The 21,864-nt window shown below is 41.7% G+C and overlaps 1 protein-coding gene across 1 annotated transcript in view; it reads left to right on the top strand.

Moving 5' to 3' along the window:
* The window catches only part of LVRN (laeverin), a 74,649-nt gene that overhangs the window by 43,690 nt on the left and 9,095 nt on the right, over positions 1-21,864 (top strand). The window contains exons 8-18 of the mRNA XM_060636330.3: positions 244-309; positions 413-478; positions 716-888; positions 2,966-3,042; positions 3,406-3,545; positions 6,697-6,752; positions 10,056-10,209; positions 12,104-12,198; positions 13,983-14,090; positions 15,675-15,842; positions 16,286-16,423. Coding sequence (XP_060492313.2) covers positions 244-309; positions 413-478; positions 716-888; positions 2,966-3,042; positions 3,406-3,545; positions 6,697-6,752; positions 10,056-10,209; positions 12,104-12,198; positions 13,983-14,090; positions 15,675-15,842; positions 16,286-16,423 — 1,241 coding nt within the window. The remainder of the gene's footprint in view (positions 1-243; positions 310-412; positions 479-715; positions 889-2,965; positions 3,043-3,405; positions 3,546-6,696; positions 6,753-10,055; positions 10,210-12,103; positions 12,199-13,982; positions 14,091-15,674; positions 15,843-16,285; positions 16,424-21,864) is intronic.

The following is a 21,864-nucleotide window of genomic DNA, read 5'->3' as shown; positions in this document are numbered from 1 at the left end:
CTTAGCCAACTGAGCCACCCAGATGCCCCCTGAATTCCTTATATGTAGGACATTTGTTCACTTTTTACCTAGTAATTAGTGACAGTCTACTATTTTATCAGCAATTTGGGCATAACGCAAACATTCAACTCAAGTCCACAAAGCAATGAGGAGAAAAGCCCAGAATATTGCTCATCAGAATGGCATGTGTTGGCATTTATATATTGAATTTGTTCAAATGATGGACTGTTTCTTATGTCTTAGGGAGCATCTTTGGCCCGAATGCTTTCTAGCTTTCTGAATGAGAATGTATTTATCAGTGCACTCAAGGTGAGTTTGCAAAATTGTTGTTACTTGGCAGGAAGTAGACTTACATGGTTTAGGCATGTTATTTATTTTAACCTTCGCTTTTCCATTCTTCTATTTTTTACAGTCATATTTGAAGACATTTTCTTACTCAAATGCTGAGCAAGATGATTTATGGAGGCATTTTCAAATGGTAATTGTCCTACTTCCTGACTCATGTTGAATGAATGAATGAATGAATGAATGAATGAATGAATGAATACACTAAGGATTCATTCACATATAGAGTTCAATAGGGTTCTGAATTTGGCCCCGAAGATCACCCACTGGGAATCACTGCATAGATGAGGAACAGAATAGCCAGGTAGTTTCTTTTAGGCAGAAGATTTTGATGGTAAATATCTGCTCTTGTGATGATTTTCTAAAACAGGTCGTAGATGACCAGAGTAAAATTCTTTTGCCAGCGCCAGTAAAAAGCATAATGGACCGTTGGACACACCAGAGTGGTTTTCCAGTCATCACCTTAAATGTATCTACTGGTGCCATGAAACAGGAACCATTTTATCTTGGAAAGGTTAAAAATCAGACTCTCCTAACCCACAAGTAGGTACATTTGCTTCTCTGTACTCACCTTCCTTGGGGGTAGAGCTCTCTGATCAAATGGAAAGCAGCCTGCGGGTGAGGAAGCATATAATTCCAGCTGGGTACACACTCTTCTGCAGAGAGGCTCTGGGATGGCAACTTCATGGTCCATGCAGGGTGTTGTTCCTGGGGTGCTGGGATGAGGCAGAGCCCCTGATGTCCTAAGCAAGGCCAGAGACCTGCACTGAAGGGTTCAAGGCAGTGCCCCTCCCCTGGCATTTAGGATGACACCAGCAGCCAGTGCTTTGGGGGTTATGCATTTTATTCATCCTTCAGACAGAAGGAATGTATTTACTCAGGATTCTGGGCGAGAGACAAGAAAGTAGAACCATGCATGGCCTCATGTTAGTTGAGAGAAAAGAGGATCCTGCAGCACAGCTGTCTTCTTTTCCCTAGAAACAGAATCGAACGGTCACTGCATCCTTGAGAAATCATTCTGTGCGTGTCCGCACGTACACGTACGTGTGTATTTATCGCCATGCCTATAATATTAGAATGAGGGCCTTTAGATTCCCTGACACCTGGGTTTAAATATCAACTTCCCCGAAATTCAAACCTTAGGTAAGTCTAATTTTAAAAATCTCTTGAGTTGCAGTTGCCTTAGCTATAAAGTAAATGTGACAGCGTATATCCCAGGGGACTGTTGTTAAAATGAAATGAAAAAATGAGTATAAGGCAGCCTAGCGCCCATCTCTTCCCCTATTTCCCTTCCCTTCCCTCTCTTAACTTGTTAGAGAATGTTCCAGGGTGTTTGATAAAGTTCTGATATTCACTTCTCACTGTGGTGAGTTAGGGGTACACACGAGGGAGTAATTTTCAAACAGCATCACTGTGGTATGCAGGCCATCGTCTTCTTCCTCTAAAACCCCAGGAGAAAGAAAGAGGAGAACTGAAGTTCCCTCACCATGCTGCTATTCTGTGACTTGCTTTTTTTTTTTTTTAAGCTTTTATTTTAATTCCACTTTGTTAACGTCCCGTGTTGTATTAGTTGTGAACCTACAATACAGTGATTTCAACACTCCCATCCATCACCCTGTGCTCATCAAGGCTCCGTGACTTTTGAGAAGATGTGTGCCTTAGCAATTAGATCAACACACCCTCGTTCGAAGTCTTTTGAGAAACCAGGCTTGTGAGTGTTTGAGCCAGATGGCAAGTCTTGCCCAAACTCCGAGGAGTGTGACTCTTCAAATGACTAATGTCCTCCTCGTGGTCATCAGCTTCCTCCAGGTCACGTCTACCAATGTGGGAAGAATGTCGGCATTCAGTAAATATGAATAATCTGGCTGATCCGTGCTGAACACTTTTCAGATGGGGAGAAAGCTTGAGGCAGAAAAGCATTTTGAAATGTTTGTCAAGCTTTTTCTTCTTAAATTACTCTTGGCCTCTCTTGGCACGGATGAATTTGGGTCTGTCTACAGCATTTGGACAACCCCCCCAGTGAGGCCAAGTAGCTGTAATTTAATATAAACAGGCCTTGAGAGTTTCAGATACAAAAAAAAAAAGAAAGTTTCAGATACAAGATAGTCTTAGTAGCTACTTTAAGTTGTAAGAAAAAGTAAAGAAGAAATAAAAGGGTAAACAGATGGTCAAAGCAAAACTGGCTTATAAAAACAACATTGAATGGGGTCGCCTGGGTAGCCTAGTCATTTAAGCGTCCAGCTTCGGCTCAGGTCATGATCTCACAGTTCAGGGGTTCCAACCCCGAGTCGGGCTCTGTGCTGACAGCTGGGAGCCTGGAGCCTGCTTGGGATTCTATGTCTCCTCTCTCTGCCCCTCCCCTGCTCGTGTGCTCACGCTGTCTCTCTCTCTCTCTCTCTCTCTCAGAAATAAATGAGCATTGAAACAAAAATTAAATAAATAATTAAATTAAATAAAAACCACATTGAATAATCCTAAGAGCAAACCCTTGCAGATCCAGAGAAAATGACCAAAGAATTCGGGTTCTGTCTGTTATTTTATGATCTCATTTAATATTGGCTCAGAGTTTATATCTTATCTGTGAGAATAAACTGAAATTTTTTTTCTTTTTCCAAATAAGCGACACATGGATTGTACCTATTCTCTGGATAAAAAATGGAATCACACAGTCTCTAGTTTGGCTAGATAAAAGCAGCAGTAAGTAACACATTTTTAAAATATTTTCACATACATGCATGAATATATATCACCCACACACACATATATCAAGGAAGGGAATAAAATGTTGAAGCATATAGCTTTTGAAAAGCTGTCTTGCTTTAAAGTAAAATGTTATATCATTCTGGTTGAACACAGAGCTATAAAGAAAAGTTTTAAATCAAAGCCATTACTTGTGAAAAAATATATATGGTAAGATCAGTATATATATTAGAATTCCTTTCTCTTTTTTTTGTTGGATTTACTGGGTTTACTATTTAGGATTAAGAGGATATAGTATAAACAATTACTGGAATATTTTTTAGATGGACCATTTCATACTTTTCCCATATTCCTTTGTAGAAATATTCCCTGAAATGCAAGTTTCAGATTCTGATCACGACTGGGTGATTCTAAATTTGAATATGACTGGATATTACAGAGTTAACTATGATAACATAGGTTGGAAAAAGCTAAAACAACAGCTTGAAAAAGATCCTAAGGTAAGATTATTTTATGCCTGTTATTAAATAACATTAATATTGCACTCTGGAGTCTTCTTCTTTTTTTTTTTTTTTTCTTTAAAGTTATCTATTTTGAGAGACAGAGAGAAAGCATGGGAAGGGCAGAGAGACAGGGAGAGAGAGAGAATCTCTCTGCAGTGACAGTACAGAGCCTGACCTGGGGCTCAAACTCACAAACCATGAGATCGTGACCTGAGCTGAAATCAAGAGTCAGAGGCTTAACCGACTGAGCCCCTCGGACGCCCCTAGAGTTAAGCGTTCATAAACCTGTCTGGTGGGAGGAACTCTACCCTCGCTGCCACCTCTCACACCATGCCATACAGGACTTTTTCTCCCTCATTCTTAGAAAGGGGAGGTTTGGGTTGAACGTATTATTTTTGAACATTAATATCATTTTTCTACAACAATTTTACGTTTCTAGGTGAAAATCAGAATACGTTTTCCTATTAACTATTAGTTTTGTGATCTTAGACAAGTTACTTAAATGCTCCGTTTCCATATCTTCACTTTAAAATAGGAATAACAGGGGCACCTGGCTGGCTCCATCGGGAGAGCATGTAACTCTTGATCTCAGGGTTGTGAGTTCAAGCCATACATTGGGTGTAGAGACTCCTTAAAAAAATTTTTGAAAAAAATAAAATGGGAACAATATATTTCTGTTATTTATCACAAGGATTAGAGACAACGTAGGTAAACATATGTTTAAAAATTTTAAGCCCTTAATGGGTACTCAGTATATGCTAGAAAGTGTTAATTCTTAAAAAATTATATTCCTGGGGTGCCTGGATGGCCCAGCTGGTTAAGCATCTGACTCTTGGTTTCAACTCAGGTCATGATCTCATGGTTCGTGAGATCCATGGGCTCTGCGCTGACAGCACGGAGCCTGCTTGGGATTCTCTCTCTCTTTCTCTCTCTCTCTCTCTGCCCCTCCCCTGCTTGCTCGCTCTCTCTCTCTCTCTCTCAAAATAAATAAATAAACTTAAAAAAATGTGTGTGTGTGTGTGTATGTATGTGTGTGTGTGTGTGTATATATATATATACATATATATATACACACACTCCTACTCTCCCTCAGGGAAGTTAATTCACAAAATATCAATAGAATCTAACACCACTTTATCACAAAATAGAAGTCATTATGGAATATATAAATATTAAAACGTTGGCTAGGTCTAATCAGTCAGATTTTAATTGGTTCCATGAAACCAAATCTCCATTGGTGCAGATGGATGCCGCCGTAGGGGTCTGCGGAGTTGGCTCTGCTGTGAAACCATGGGCGGTTCGTTGAGATGGCCTTGTTCAAGCTAGAGTGTTGACTGGAAGATATCTTTGGTGTCTCTGTCTTCGAAAGCTCTCTGAGACACAGAGCAGAAGACAAAGTACAGTATATTGGTGGGGGTTCTGCATCAGGTAGACTGTGTTCATCGATCACCAGATGTGCAACCTTGGGCTTTCTTATCTGGCGAGTCATGCCTCAGTTTTCCCATCTGTATTATGACGTTTGAATAGACCAACCTTAAAGGGTTGGGAAGATCAGATAAGGTGATATATGCATTATGTTTAACAGAGGCCAGACACAAGCCAGGCCTTCAGAACATAGTAAGTTTTAAAAATTATTATAGGGCTTTTGAATAAGACCACACAATCCACTCATAAGAAAATTTTACTTTTTTAAAATTTGTTTTAACATTTATTTATTTTTGAGAGAGAGAAAGAATGATTGTGAGCAGGGTGGACGAGCAGAGAGAGAGGGAGACACAGAATCTGAAGCAGGCTCCAGGCTCCGAGCTGTCAGCACAGAGCTGGATGTTGGGCTCGAACTCACAACCACGAGATCATGACCTGAGCCGAAGGTGGAGGCTTAACCGACTGAGCCACCCAGGCGCCCCATAAAATTTTATTTTTAAATCGTTTTCAAGGGTGCCTAGCTAGCTCCATGGTCTATGTGTCTGACTCTTGATTTCAGCTCAGGTCATGATCTCTCAGGCGTGGGATCGAGCCCCATGTCGGATTCCACGATGGGTGTGGAACCTGCTTAAGATTCTCATTCTCTCTCCCTCTCTCTCTCTCCCTCCCTCCGCCCCTCCCCCGCTAATTCTCTCTCCCCCCCCCCACTCCTCCTCCACTCATTCCCCCCCCCTCAAAAAAAATCTTCCAGAGTAGCTACATCCTTATTGATTTCTAAGGGCACTTTAAGCTACGGAGACAAGGTCATCCCAGTCTAGCAATGATTTCTTGAAACCATTGTAGGCTTACTTTTTGAAAAACTGAGGTCAGTTATTTCTACTCTGTAATTGGGGAGCAAATGAAACAGCATGTCTGCCATTAATATTAATTTAGAAAACCGAAGTGTTGTTACTGCCAGAAAAGAAATGAGAGTGCTACCAGGGAAAGATTGAAGTCTGGCTTGCTAAGAAGTTCAAAGAGATGTTGTAAAGATTGATTTTTCTGGGACCAAACTTGTGAAAATGTGCGAGGTGTGGAAGGAATTCTTTAGGAGGCTTTGGGCCCCCTCAGGCCACTCAAGCTGTGACAGAGTCCTGTGGCCGGGCAATGCCACGGAGCTCAAACAGAAGCCTAAGCAGTTAGATTGGCAGTCGACCCTGCCTTTTCTGATTCAAAGGGCTCTGTTGGTGGATTGGGTCAAATTAGGAAAATCTTGAGAAGACAGGATCCTGCTTACCAGATACTGTATTCGATACTGTATTATCAACATGATGCTAAATAATATTTGCGTAAGGCTTCCTGTGCCTAAAAGCTTCCTGACAACAACTTGGACATTATAATACAATTTAATGTACACTTTCTGTTTTGGAGAGCCTTTTAAACATGGCCTCCTGTTTAATTTTCTAACATGCCGTTTTTCGGGGAGTATTTTGGCAAAACGTTCGACCAGCTGAAAGCCTGATGATTGATGTCCAGAGGGATCATTTAGCAAAACCAGATGCATAATAAATAAATCATGGGGACTATCCTTAGTAATTAGCATTTCTCGGCACACGAGCCAATTCACGTGAAAGTGCTTTGTAAGCAACGCTGATTCTGAAATGCTGTTACTATTTTGGAAATTATTTTGGTACTAAAAACATGTTCTCATCTCTTTCTGCACATATTTGGGTCTCATTTGCAGGCCATCCCTGTTATTCACAGACTGCAGATGATCGATGATGCCTTTTCCTTGTCGAAGTGAGTATATTCTCTTCACTCGTGGTTTTGTTTTGTTTTGTTTTGTTTTAACATTTATTTATTGTTGAGAGACGGAGAGAGAGACAGAGCACAAGCAGGGGAGGGGCAGAGAGAGAGGGAGACACAGAATCCGAAGCAGGCTCCAGGCTCTGAGCCGTCAGCACAGAGCCCGACGCAGGGCTCAGACTCGTGAACCACGGGATCATGACCTGAGCTGAAGTCGGACGCTTAACCCACTGAGCCTCTCAGGCACCCCTCTTCACTCATGGTTTTAAAAGTGTACCTTGAGAACTTTATAAAAATAAACAAATAACCAGATCAGTATGACATGAAATTGGTTCTTCACTGTATACAGGGCCCAGCTTATTAGGATTAGGATCAAATTCCATGGATACAGTGGAATTTTATAACATAAAAGTTGCTGGGGTATGCAACAGCGTGGATGTACTTTGAGGCCATCGTGCTAATGAAATAAGCCAGTCACAGAAAGGCAAGCAGCTTGTGATTCCATTTATAGGAGCTACTTAAAGTAGTTAGAAGCATAGAGACAGAAAAGGGGAGGGTAGTTTCCCTGGGGGCCACGGGGAGGAAGAATGAAGAGTTGGTGTTTAATGGGGAAGGAGTTTCGTTTCTACAAGATGAAGTGCAATTTGACATTAAAAAAAAAAATTTTTTTAGTGTTTATTTGAGAGAGTGAGAGAGAAAGAAAGAGAGTGAGGGAGGGGCAGAGAGAAAGGAAGACATAGCATCTGAACCAGGCTCCAGGCTATGAGCTGTCGGCACAGACCTGGACATGGGGCTCCAACTCACAAGCCATGAGATCATGACCTGAGCCGAAGTTGGACGCCTAACTGACTGGACTACCCAGGCGCCCGTAATTCAACATTTTAAAATGAACCCCTTAAAGGAGAAATTTTAGAAGGATGCAGTAGAGAAGATGTAAATTGAAAAGGTCACAGAATTTAAATATTTATCATAAATATTTATAGGATTATCACAAAAAGTGTAAGAATCATTATTTTTTAAATTTCCAGTAAGAATAAAATCTCAGGTAAAAATACAAGTGATTCAGGCTTAGCACTTGTAAAGGCCATTAAATATTAAAATGGATAAATGTAGGAAGAGCGTAGATGCATTGGTATTTTTCTGTGATACTGTAAATTAAGGAGATAGCTAACATACCCCCCCCCAAAAAAAAAAGAATTGCCTGAAATAAATACACAATCAACTGAGATTTTGAAATGAGTTTTGTTACCCTAGGCTGATGGCCATAGGTATAATTTTAATGAGATATGGCCTATATTTTAATATCCTACAGAATTACATTTTATCTTTATCGCATTTATTCAATATAAGATGTGCTAAGTATTTCAACAGGTAGATTAATATGTGCTCAGAATTTAAATTTTCAGACAATAAAATTAAAGAGTATACATGATAAGTTATCCAGTGTGTTCTCTCTTTCTTTGGCCTGTCCTATTTCTTAAATGGATATCTATTTATTTTGTCCTTCATGCCTTTACCACTTTCCCCTCTGACCTATGGCACATGCCCTTGCCCGCTGCCTCGCTGACACCTCTCTCTGGGACATCCATGACTTTGAGACTTTTGACCACATCATCTGGGAAACTTCTCTTTTGTCTTCCCGAGACTGGGATATGCAAACCCGGTTCTCCTCCTATAGCTCACGTTTCTCCTGCTGCCATGAGCATCCTTAAGACCAATCACAGTTATGGGACACCTGGGTGGCTCAGTCGGTTAAGCGTCCGACTCTTGATTTTGGCTCAGGTCATGATCTCAGGTTTGTGAGTTTGAGCCCGCATCAGGCTCTGTGCTGACAGCACGAAGTCTGCTTGGGATTCTCTCTCTCCTTCTCTCTCTGCCCCTCCCCCGCTCTCTCCCTCTCTTCTCTCCCTCTCTTCCTCTCTCTCTTTCTCTCTCAATCAATAAACTTAAAAAAAAAAAAAAGAACAATCATGGTTCTTTTCTCTCACCTTTCTCTTCTGGTTTCCATGATCGTTTTTATTCTGTGCACGTCCAGTGCCCAGCAGATACAAGGTGATCAGGAAAGCCTTGTGAAAGGATCACGACTCCGCCTGTCCCCTCCTGTCTTCTGCTTATCCTGTGGTCATTTACACTCAGGATTTCGGCCGCTGCACTTTATTTCTGTTTCTGAGTTGCTCCTGTTGTCAATTTCTCTCTGTCTGTCGAAGTACCACTCTACTTCCCATGGCCCAAACTTGAAGAATCAGAGACATCCCAGACTCCTCTCTCTCTCTCTCTCCATCTGCCATCTAGCCACCCTGTCTTATCTGTTTGTTCCTGAGGATGTCTTCTGGATTCTCCCCTGACTTACCAGCTCCACTGCTTCCATGCTAAGGCAAGTACACGTCTTCTTTCACTTAGCCAGTTACGTGAGCCTTAGCCTTCATTCAGTTCCTTTCAATACCATTCTGTCTCCTTCGGCACCGTAGCAATAAAGTTTGTCGGCAACAACTTCCTGATGTTACCCCAATTGTTGAAACACCTTCTCGCCACATGTAAACTCTTGGTCCTGACATTCAAGGTTCCCTGCAGCTTTCATCCACCTGGTATACTAGCCCTCCCCCTCTTGACTCCCCACAAAAGAAATTCTGTGTCTCAGTTGTGTGGTCTGCCCATCACACCAATTCCTGCTTTATCTTCTTTGTCATATGCTGCCTTCCTCTTTCTCTCCAACCATTTCCATCCTATCCATCCTTCATTGCCCGTCTCAAGTTCCTCTCCAGGAAGCCTTCCTTGACTTTTCCATCACATGCCTGTGTTTTCCTCCTCTGCTACTTGATTCTGGGACTCATTAACAGCTTCTTCTGCAAAAGTCTCAGCTAGCTCTTGACTGAAATAGTAAGTTCCCCACTGGTAGACAGTTGTGTCCTACATACCAGTTTGTGTTCCCACAAGTAGCTGGCAGAGCATTAGAGAATGACTTCTAATTAATACTTGCTGAATGAAAATTATACTCTCGTAAGAACGCATACTAAATGCGCAAGTATTCTTTTGCCCGATGAGCCGTCCAACATTTGGCCTGGATTTTCCCATAGCCTCCTAGAATTTGGGCACTTGAATGTACCAAATTGCAGTGGAGGGCCTGTCGGCATGGGTTGGCTTCCATTTATCAGTGAGATGGACCCTCGACCCTCTAACTTCTTCATCTCACGTACCTTGTTGAAATCAGGCATCGAAGCATGGAACAAATGTGGAAAGTGTGCACATTATTTAGCAAGTGGAGGTTTTTTTGAGTGTGTATCTTTTTGAACCAAACAGAAACAATTATGTTGAGATTGAAACAGCCCTTGATTTAACCAAGTACCTTGCTGAAGAAGATGAAATCATAGTATGGTATGCAGTCTTGGTGAACCTGGTAACAAAGGATCTTGTTTTTGATGTGAACAACTATGATATGTACCCATTATTAAAGGTAATTTCCTTCTTTGTTATGGGGTTTGGAAAAAAATCCTCTCTTCCTCTTTCTGTATCTAGACAGCATCTGTGAAACACATCTTTCCGGAAGTAATAGTCTATTCGTTCCATATATATGTTGGTTTTCTTAGGGACGGCTGGTTATTCTTAGAAGAAAACACTTTAGTCATAGACCTGATCTAGGAGTTGAGTGTGAGAGAACTTTGGAAAGGCCTTTAATTCTTGGTGAAGTAAAAGGTGCCCTAAGAATCCAGGAGTGGATGGATATGGTATGCCTTTTCTCTTATAACAACTATTTTCCCAAAAGATTGTTAGTCAAACAGAAAGGCTTTTTCCTTAATGTTTATTTTTGAGAGAGAGAGAGCACATGCATGTGAGTGGGGGAGGGGCAGAGGCAGAGGGGGACAGAGGATCCAAAGTAGGCTCCCCACTGACAGCAGAGAACCCAATGCAGGGCTCAAACTGGCGAACCAAACTCACGAACCATGAGGTCATGGCCTAAGCCAAGGTCAGAAGCTCCACCGACTGAGCCATCCATGCGCCCCTAAACAGAAAGACTTTAAAAACCCCATACTCATAATTGAAATACTCTGATTTACAGGACTAGCACTTAACCAGAGAGGTATGTTCCAGAAAAAAAAAAAAAAGTGCAGGTTTTGAAGCTGCTTTTGATGTTGGCAAGCGAGAGAGGGAAATTGGAATTAATGAGGCAATGACACAACATCATAACTGAAACAATATAAAAGGAGGAAAGTTCCATTATTAGATCTTAAACAGTGATCAGAAGAAAGATGGCCCAGGGAAGACCAAAGCAACAGTTGGGGAGCAACCGTTTGGAGAGGTAGGGACCAGAAACAAACCAGAAAGTTGCCACGTGATAATGCCAAGTGAGCTTCTGGGGGAGGCTGAGGGCAAGATCACAAATACCTCAGGGGCCCAGGCTTTGCTTCTTCTGCTGTCCAAAGTGCTGGTGGGAAGGTCCTTGAATGTGGGCATGGTGACCAAGGAAAGAAGTCGCTTAACTGTTCATGGCATCAAAGTGGCTTGTTGATAATATCTGATGCCTGGTTCTGGGTAAAGAAGTAAAAATTAGTATTTGTTTTTAAAAAATTTCAGTGAATAACATCTACTTTGTTCTTAGGGATGTCTTATAAATGGGTAACTTTTTTTAATGTTTATTTTATTTTTTGAGAGAGAGAGAGAGAGACTGAGCATGAGCAGGGGAGATGCAGAGAGAGAGGAAGACACAGAATCCGAAGCAGGCTCCAGGCTCTGAGCTGTCAGCACAGGGCCCAACATGGGGCTCAAACTCACATGTGAGATAATGACCTGAGCCAAAGTCGGATGCTTAACTGACTGAGCCACCCAGGCTCCCCTCAATGGATAACTTTTATAATCTTATTATTCATCAGCTGATAGAGCAGTTGAAGAAACTTTATTTCATACCCAGGGCTTAAAATGGTCCAAACCATAAATCAGTTCTTATTTTCTTGGAGGTATAAATACTAAGCATGGAGATGTTAAGGTAGAAAGTTTAGTAGCTTAATATTTTTTACATTTCTTTCTCTATGTTCCAGGTGATATTAAGTGGTAATAATACCTAACATTTATTGAGTTCCTACGTGCCAGGCAATGCATTCACATACGTAATATTGTTTTGTCGTCCCAAAACTGTGCTATTGGTATTCTTGTCAATTCCATTTTCCCAATCAGGAAACTGATGTAGAGAGGTTACAAAATAAACCAGTTATACGTATAGTAACAAATAAAGATAACTTCTGAAGACATATCTGTCACTTCTCTACTAATGTCTTTTCGGACAAAGAGAAATATGATGCAAATCCAGTGTTGCAAGCCAAAATTAATAGTAGGTTTTTCCTTATTGTTTATAGAAGTATCTGTTAAAGAGACTTATCTCAATATGGAATATGTATTCAACTGTAATTCGTGAAAACGTGGCAGCATTACAAGATGACTATTTAGCCCTGTAAGTATTTTTGGAGCAGTGATAATTCAATAACAAGATTTGTATGAATAGATAGGCTCCCAGATTCATATTAAAAAGATCTGGACACCTATGATTTCACTGAGAGATTGTGTATGCAATTTGAGAACAGTAGCTCTGGGACTGGTGAGCTACATGTATCCTAATAGGAAATAATAGTTTGGGATCTTAATTTATTTGCAAAGCACATGCATGTAGACACAGAAATTTATAGCTCTAGACTCTCAATTCTGAGGCTGCTGAAATATCCAAGCCATTTACTTGTGAGCATGCGTAAGTATTGCAAATGGTTTTCCTATCATTGGTGTGGTGAGAGGAGTAAGCAGGTTGTCCTGATGGTCTGAGAAGGAGGAGTGAAAGAAAAAATAGGGCTGCGGTACCCCCGGCCTCCCTGTGACCCAAGGTTTGTAGGGGAGTTAGGGGCTTCTAGATTTAGAGAGGGAATTTGTTATCTACAGTGGTACAGGAATTATGTTTACAGCTCTGGTCAACACCACGCTGAAATCAATGAGGCCAAGTAAGTAATACAAAATACACAAAATGTGATTACTCACTCTCAGGAGTATCCTTCTGAGAGGGGAGACATTTCAGTGCTGGGGCATGTGACTGGAAGGACATGGGGTTGACCAAACACGTAAAGGGAAGATGGCGAGGACTAGCTGGGATAGTTAAGTGGGCAGGCCAGTTGGGTGAATGAAGAGGAAGGCAAAAGTGTGTTCACACAGGCAGCACAGACCTTAACCCGCCATAACCTTGGTTCTCCTCAACTAGACAGAAGTGACCATCCAGGGCCAGTTGTCTTCAGAGTGACTTTGGGGAGTTGGTGTACTTGTAGGGAATTCTGTCTTTTGGCAGCCAACTTGGGATGGGTAGGGAGATGGTGTGAGTGTGTAAACGAATGCTCAGAACCATCACTCCGAGGTCCTCCAGCCTTGGACATTCTTCTTGTCAGAAAGTCAGGCCAGGCTGGGTTGAAACAGGAGGGTGAAGCAACCAGATTTGGCCCTTGCATTTTCTGTAAATTTATGGCCACTTGGTGTTCCGTTACCTCTGACTCCAAGTCAGAGAGTAGGGAGTATAGAGAGACGTACCTCAAAGGCATTGCTTATCTGGATTTATGATTACCCTTCGCCATATTCTTTTGAACTATTTTTGTTTTGAACCATAATGTGTGGTCCTGCTCAGCTATCAAAACAAAACAAAACAAGATTCTCTGGTCTTTTTCTGGATGCGAACATAATAGCCAAACAGAGTAGAGGACAAAACAGAAATTCAAGCAAGGGAAAGCATATTGTCCAAAGGGAGAAAGAAACCATTCCCTCTCCTTTCCGTGTAGAGAGAAAAAACCTTTATTTTTAAGGTATTAGATCAAATACTCCAAAGCCTTCTTTTTTTTTTTTTCTATCCATAAGGCAAATTATTGTAAAAGGGAGGAAAAAATAAATTGATAACAGATGTGGAGTGTGTACTCCCACGTATGTTTGCGGGAGGTGAGAGATGGCAATAATTTATTCCCAACTTTCAAAAAATACCAATCTTGGGAGTTTATTTGGTGCCTGAAAGCCTCTCAGCAAATATTTCTCTGAGCCCTAAATAAGTTTGCCATCCACAAAAGCTATTTTTTTTTTTAACAAACCTGGTATTATTGGAAGGATATTTTAAAATACCCATCCTTTTATGAAACACACATAGTTGGAGGCAGGGAGAAAAAATGAATATAGTAAACGGAGCAAAATAAAATGTTTTTCTTTGTGCTTTCTTTTAAGCGTGGCCCTGGAAAAACTTTTTGAAACTGCGTGTTGGTTGGGACTGGAAGACTGTCTTCAGCTGTCAAGAGAACTCTTCAAACACTGGACAAACCATCCAGGGAATGAGTAAGAGTAGTATCAGATTGCCCTTGTTTTCGTCCTGTTTCAACACCAATAATGTCTCTCCCTTTTTGATGTTTTCTTTCTGGGAGTGATTGTTTTATTTTTGTTTGGGTAGTCTGTGTCTCCTATTTTTTTCAAGTATCTTTTGTTTTTGTTTTTGTTTTTGTTTTTTTTCCCCCTGTCGATTTGCCTTAGGGTTATGAGTTCGAGCCCCACGTTGGGTGTGGAGATTACTAAAAAAAAAAAAAAAAAAAAAAAAAAAAAAGATATGAGCCCAAGCCCAATTATCAGCATATGTTGATTGAACTATTATAATTTCCTTCTTTCTTAAACCTCTTTAGTTTCTAAGCTAATCTGATGATTTCTTCTCAGTTAACTTTCTAGATCCCTGCTTTTGATCTTTATATCTGAGATCTCCATGTTTTTTTCTAGGTACATCCTTCTAAATATATAACAGCATAGATTCCACATATGGATGAAATCATATGATATTTGTCTTTCTCTGACTTATTTTGCTTAGCGTAATACCCTCTAGCTCCATCCACATTGTTGCAAAGGGCTAGATTTCATTCTTTCTGATCGCTCAGTAATATTCCATTGTATATATATACCACAATGTCTCTATCCATTCATCAGTCGATGGACACTGGCTTCTCTCCATAATTTGGCTATTGTTGATAGTGCTGCTATACACACTGGGGTGCATATGCCCCTTCAGATCAGCATTTTTGTGTCCTTTGGATACATTGGCTATTGTTGATAAAGGAACAAAACGATGAATGTAGGAGAAGGGAAGGAAAAATAAAGTAAGAAAAAACAGGGAGGCAAGCTATAAGAGACTCCTTTTTTTATGTTTATTTATTTTTGAGAGAGCAAGTGAGTGGGGGAGGGTCAGAGAGAGAGAGAAAGAGGATCTGAAGCGGGCTCCGCACTGACAGCAGCGAGCCCAATGTGGGGCTCGAACTTACGAACCATGAGATCATGACCTGAACTGAAGTCAGGCACTCAACCTACTGAGCCACCCAGGCTCCTAAGAGACTCTTAGCAACAGAGAACAAACTGAGGGTTGCTGGAGGAGAGGTGGGTGGAAGATGGGCCAGACGGATGATGGGCATTAAGGAGGACACTTGTTGGGATGAGCACTGGGTATCGTATGGAAGTGATGAGTCACCGAATTCTACTCCTGAAACCAATACTACACTACATATTAACTAACTTGAATTTAAATTTTTTTTAACGTTTATTTATTTTTGAAACAGAGAGAGACAGAGCATAAATGGGGGAGGGTCAGAGAGAGAGGGAGACACAGAATCTGAAACAGGCTCCAGGCTCTGAGCTGTCAGCACAGAGCCCGACATGGGGCTCGAACTCACAGACTGCAAGACCATGACCTGAGCCGAAGTTGGACGCTCAACTGACTGAGCCACCCAGGCGCCCTGCTAACTAACTTGAATTTAAAGTGAAACATACATGTGTGTGTGTGTGTGTGTGTGTGTGTGTGTGTGTGTGTGTGTGTGTATTTAACAACCTAAATAAACATATAAATTGACTACTATGAGAAATAGCATTGCACCTTCTACCTTACAGAATACCTTATCCGATTAAAAGTGTAGTTTTATGTTATGGCGTTGCCTTCGGAAGTGATGAAGAATGGGACTTTTTGTTAAATATGTACTCTAATAAAACAAAGGAAGAAGAAAGGATTCAACTCACTTATGCGATGAGCTGCAGTAAAGACCCATGGATACTTCACAGGTAATCTGGCCAAGTTCTCAGCAGAAAGGGCGGGGTGGGTGGCTGGGTGGCCACTGGGTGGCTCAGTCAGTTAAGCATCTCACTTCGGCTCAGGTCATGATCTCGTGGCTCATGAGTTCGAGGCCTGCATCGGGCTTTCTGTTGTCAGCATGGAGCCTGCTTCGGATCCTCTGTCCTCTTCTCTCGGCCCCTCTCCTGTTCTCTCTCTGTTTCAAAAATAAATAAACATTAAAAATATTTTAAAAATAAAAAGATCCTAGCAGAAGAATGCAATTCATAAACCAAGGGGAGAGAAATAGACCATGTGCTCATATAGGAGTTAAAATAATACCTATTTGTGCGCTGACTCAGAACCCTAAGGGATCTTATGCCCATTTGTTGAAATCCACTCTTTATATTGGATAATGTTTGCATATTTCTTTTCTGCACATGCATTTTTGCAGATATCTGGAGTATGCCGTCACGGCAGCTCCATTCACTTTTAACGAAACAAATATAATGGAAGTTGTGGCGGAATCCGAAGTAGGCCGGTACATTGTGAAGGACTTTTTAATCAACAATTGGCAAGCTGTGAGTGAAAGGTAAGGAGCTAATAGGCAACCTCTCTTTCATACAGGTCACTGGTTTGGGGCTAGAAGCTCAGCTTTAGCCCGTCGAGGTCCCAAAAGTCCTTTGCCTGGATCAGGAAAGTGATGATTTTGCTTGCATTCAGTCTCACTTGTGGAAGAGAAGGTCGCTTACCCCCAGTGTTGGCTTTCTATGTGAAAATGGATTTGCATGGGATACTTACCTACCTCAGTTTCCCCACTGTGCCCACTAAGAAGATTGTCATCAGAGACACAGAGTAGAGCAGGTCATGTGCTTTGGTTTGAGTGCATACCGCCCATTCATTTATTTTGTGAAGCAGACCGCTACATTTCAAGAAACACCAACGCTCATCGCTTCCTCGTGTCTTATTTGTTATAATATTCCCTTTACATATCTGGGTTCCGTATTCTTGAATTTTTCATATTTCTCACCTTTTGAGATGAAATCTGCTTGCTTCATAGCCCCCTGTTGGGTGAAGTAAATGCTGACGGGCAAAAATAAGACAGCATGCTGGGGTACCTGGGTGGCTCAGTCGGTTGAGTATCTGACTTTGGCTCAGGTCATAATCTCATGGTTTGTGGGTTTGAGCCCCACATGGGGATCTGTGCTGACAATTTGGAGCCTGCTTCGGATTCTTCCCCTCTCTCTCTCTGCCCCTCCCCTGATCACGCTCTGTCTCTCTCTCTCAAAAATAAATAAATGTTAAAAAATTAAAAAAAGAAATCAGCATGCCCTTGATGGCTGGTCTTTCTAGAACATTACTTAATCATATCTGATTAATCACATCACTGAAAGCCTAGAATAATGTCTTACAAGTGCTCACATACTCTAGAGTTAGCAAATACAAAGTGGCCAGCAGTCCAGGTCCAAACACCTGTAAAGGTGGAAGATGCTTTTTTGCAAATAAATTTATCCTTGTTGGACAGAAAGTATATTTAGAATATAAATGTTTAAAGAATGTGAATATAGCTCTCTTAAGGAACAAAATCATGGAAAGTTTTTCTTTTGTAAACACTTATTGAATTCCTTTACAATACCAAAATATTGTGCTTTTAAATGGGAAATTTGCAACACACAGGGGCGGCTGGGTGGCTCAGTCGGTTGAGCATCCGACTTTGGGTTCGTGGGTTCAAGCCTCACATTGGGCTCTGTGCTGACAGTGTGAAGCCTACTTCAGATCTTCTGTCTCCCTCTCTCTCTGCACCCCTCCAAATAAATAAACATTAAAAAACAGAAGTTTACAACATGGAGGTAGAGACTTATTTGCACAGCATTTTTCTGGTCATCAGTGGAATGCATTTAGCATAGTCACATACTAAGAAAATTGACCTTACATCCAGTTTTATATTTTCAAAGTTCATTGCTTTGGAGGGTCTTTGGAATTCCTTAAATTTTCTCAGATTCCTAAGACTTTGGCAGTAAAGGGTATCCTTCCCTTCTTGCTTCAGTCATTAAAAATAATACCCTCCTTCCTAGGCCCTACTGGGAATTTGGGAGTTAGGATATAAATCAGAATTATTGACATTGGTCCCCTTGTTCCCTGAGATTTCAGAGATCCCAGCCTCACAGGGGTGTTTCTTCGTTTCTGTTCTCTCTCCCTGGAGTTTGTAACAACAGTGCTGTCTCCACTTGGCTTTGCCTGGCCTGGGAGGTCACCTGTCCTCTTGCTGCTGTGGGGCACTCGCTTTGGCTACAGCCCTTGACTGTTTTCTTCCCACGCTTCCTACCAAACAGTCTAGTAGCAGTTTGGGCATGAAAATGTTGAGAGAGCAGCTCCTTTAAGAAATATGTTTTGATTCACCAGAGGTCCCAACTTGTCATCACCACTGGCTATTGATTCCTCCGATCCTTCCCGTGAACTTTTGGGTCCCGAGGAAGACAGAGGTTCACAGTTATGAACCAGGCTTAGTATTTAGCTGTGCCTGGCACCTAGTATGTCCTTGCAAGTGCTGAGGATTGAATTTATTATCATTGTGGCTCATAGTGACATGGTGCCTGGCGTTCAGGCAGGTGATCCCAGCCACAAGGTTGGAAATCGCCTATAGTAGCTAAGGAACCTAAAGACCTCAAGCCCACCCACCCATCCCCCCTTCAAAATCAAAATCTTCCCGGCGCCTGAGTAGTTCAGTCGGTTAAGTGTCTGACTTTGGCTCAGGTCATGATGTCATGGTTCATGAGTTCGAGCCCTGTGTCGTGCTCTCTGCTGTCAGCACGGAGCCTAGAGCCCACTTCGGATCCTCTGTCCCCCTCTCTCCCTGCTCCTCGCCCCCTCTCAAAAATAAACATTAAAAAAAATAAAAATGAAAATAAGTAAAATCAGAATCTGCCAAAACAGGGCAGAAATCTGCACCTTTCACTAGCTCCCCGGGCAACTCTGGTATAGTTTAACCTGGAACCATTTGGCACCTGAGTAAAATATTATCTGAGGCTGCATTGCTCAATATGATAGCCACTAGCTAACATATAGATATTTGAATTTACATTTGAACTGATAAGTAATGAAATAAAATTTGAAATTCGGTTCTGCAGTTGCACTGGCCCTGTTCTAAGAGTGTGATATGGCCAAGCAGCCGTCACGTTGGACAGCTCCGATGTAGAACATTGTCCTCACCACAGAGAGTTCGGCTGGATAGCACTGCTCCTGGGGGTAATGAGCCCCTCAATTCATTTTTTCCTCTCTTCTTCATGCAGGGCACATGTGCCAACCAAGCCCCCAAAATGCCTTTGACCAACCCGTGGGGAAGACTCCTCTCAATTTAAGTGACTTGAAGTGTATTTTAACTTTTATTCCTCAGAAGAACCCTTTTTCTGTAGTTAGAGAATGAGAACATGTTGGTAACAGTCTCTGAAAAGTCCACCGTGTAGCAATTTATTTAAGTGATGTGCATAACAATATTAAATGGAGAGAATACCTCCCCTTTCTTTTTAACTCTAAATGGGTCTTATTAACCTCAAGGAGCTCCTAGAATTATAAATGTATAAACTTTTTTTTTAAGTTTATTTATCTTTTGAGGGAGGGAGGGAGGGAGGGAGAGAGAGAGAGAGAGCGAGAGAGAGCGAGAGAGCACGTGCATGAGTGGGGTAAGGGCAGAAAGAGGGAGAGAGAATCCCAAGCAGGCTCCACACTGTCAGCACAGAGCCCCATGCGGCACTCGAACTCATGGCCCTTAAGATCATGACCTGAGCCGAGATCAAGAGTCGGACGCTTAATTAACTGAGCCCTCCAGGTGCCCGTAAATGTATGAACTTTTAATCCATGGCTTGAATATTTTTATCTCTTATCGACAAAATGTCATGCCCATAAAACAGATACCTATTTACAATAAATTCATCTCAGCCCCCTCCTCTCATAGAGTCTGCTACACAATGTCTTTCAGACTCAAATAAGTTTGCTTTCTACATCAAGTACATTTATTTTTATTTATTTTTTCTTTATTTCATATTAATTGTAATGTTCATCAGTCTTGCTGGATTTTGCCAATAATTTGGTTTCAATAAACGGTGATAACATTTATGGATTCGTAGAAGGAAGTAAAGTTCAAATTAATAATTAAACTATCATAAACACTAAACATGAAACAAGAATGCTTACTCAATTCTTTGTACATCAGAGCAATTAATCATCACGTATTTCAACAGTTACATTTCAAGGGCGTCTGGGTTGCTCAGTCGGTTAAGCGGCCAACTTCAGCTCAGGTCATGATCTCACGGTTTGTGGGTTCAAGCCCCACGTCGGGCTCTGTGCTGACAGCTCGGAGCCTGGAGCCTGCTTCGGATTCTGTGTCTCCCTCTCTCTCTGCCCTTCCCCTGCTCGCACTCTGTCTCTCTCTCTCTCAAAAATAAATAAACATTTAAAAAAAAATTAAGAGTTATATTTGACAAGAAGACTAGCATGTTACCTGTCTCCATACAATGATAAAGACAGCACGAAAGGATAAATAAAAAAATGCCTCTGACAAATTAAATTTTACCTTAATTATGTGAGAAAGACTTATTCTGAGTTTGCTGAAACGTGACTGATGACTAGCAAGTTAGCTTTGAAATTAGTGTTTCTCCAGTACGTTCCACCGAGCATTGTTCATGGAAGACGTTGCTCAGACTTCTGTGAGCAAGAAAGACCGTCAGTTTGGGAACTGTCTGTTCGAATCTCTGCTTTTTGCAAATTCACAGTCTATGCTAGCATCATAAAGACCCCAAGAAGCCCCACGGAAGGAAATCTCGAGTTTTCCACACCCTTTTTCCTGCATCTTATAGCCATAACTGTATACATAATGTTCATAGAGTGTCATTTTGCCAGGAGAGAAGTTCTGGGAGAGAAACAGATAACAACAAACTGAGTTCTCTGACCCTCTCCTCTGGAGCTGTAACTAAAACAACTGTTTATTGTTTACTTGTTAACATTTCAGCCTTGGTTTCCTCTTACATAGAACGAAAGGTATTTGATCGATTCCAAGGTTCCTTCTCGTAGTGAGAAAGTTCTAGTTTCTCCATGCCAGGGCACAGTTAATTTAAGCTCTTGTCAGGAATACGAGGTGACGAGGACATGGTATCTGACAAATGCTGGAGAGGAGAGCTGGGGAAGGTTTGGGGGAACCCAAAGAGAAGAATGGCATTTGTGTGGGATTTGAACAAGCGGTTGGGAAAAATTACCTTCTGCACGGAGGAGAGGACACCAGAAAATGCCTCAGGGCAGGACTAAGTGTCTGACTTGGGACCTGTCACAGTAAGTGGGCCAGGAAGCCTCCTCTGAAACTATATTTTGGAATATTTGTACGAAGGAAAAGAGCTTTGGTTTGGTCCTGCCCCTCCCTCCCATGTTTAGGGCACTGGTCTGGTTGCTGCAGGGTATTTGAGTTCATTGTTGGGCCGGAGATGATCTTTTGAGTCCTGATGGCAATGAGGGAGGCTCCACTGACCACAAAGACATCTTGCAGGCTGCAGAAAAATGCTCTCGGGCCATTAGCTACAGATAGATCTTATGGAAGAACGTGTGGATATAGACATGAGGCAGTAGTGTTTGTAGGCATTATTCCTGGAGGCGGTAGAAACCCTCTCTGTGCCCTGGCATCCTGGTCAAGTGCTTCTGGCTTTCTTACAACGATGTAGACCTTGCAGCCTCTGGGAAAACCCTAGCTTTGCATGAATACAGAACGCAGGGTGTGATCAGTTTCAAATTCAACTGATCCCAAAGGAAATCTTACTCCGTTCTTCACCTAGCACTCGATTTCTTCTTCAAATACTGTTGTTACATGGGCTGCAGTCCTCAGCGTGAAAGCTGGTACACGTTCCTACTCTGTCTCTGTTGTGTTTCATCATGGGGAGTACGGAGCTGAAGAGAGAAATGGAGAACAAGCAAATGGAGAGAAGTTAGGCGTTATGGAGTGGGGCACCCGAGCTCTGAACAGCCTATTCCCACTGCCAGTCATTGGATCAG

The sequence above is a fragment of the Panthera onca genome, chromosome A1 (assembly GCF_046562875.1).
Source record: "Panthera onca isolate mPanOnc1 chromosome A1, mPanOnc1 haplotype 2, whole genome shotgun sequence".
Taxonomy (NCBI): Eukaryota; Metazoa; Chordata; class Mammalia; order Carnivora; family Felidae; genus Panthera; species Panthera onca.
This window is presented reverse-complemented; position numbering and strand designations above follow the sequence as displayed.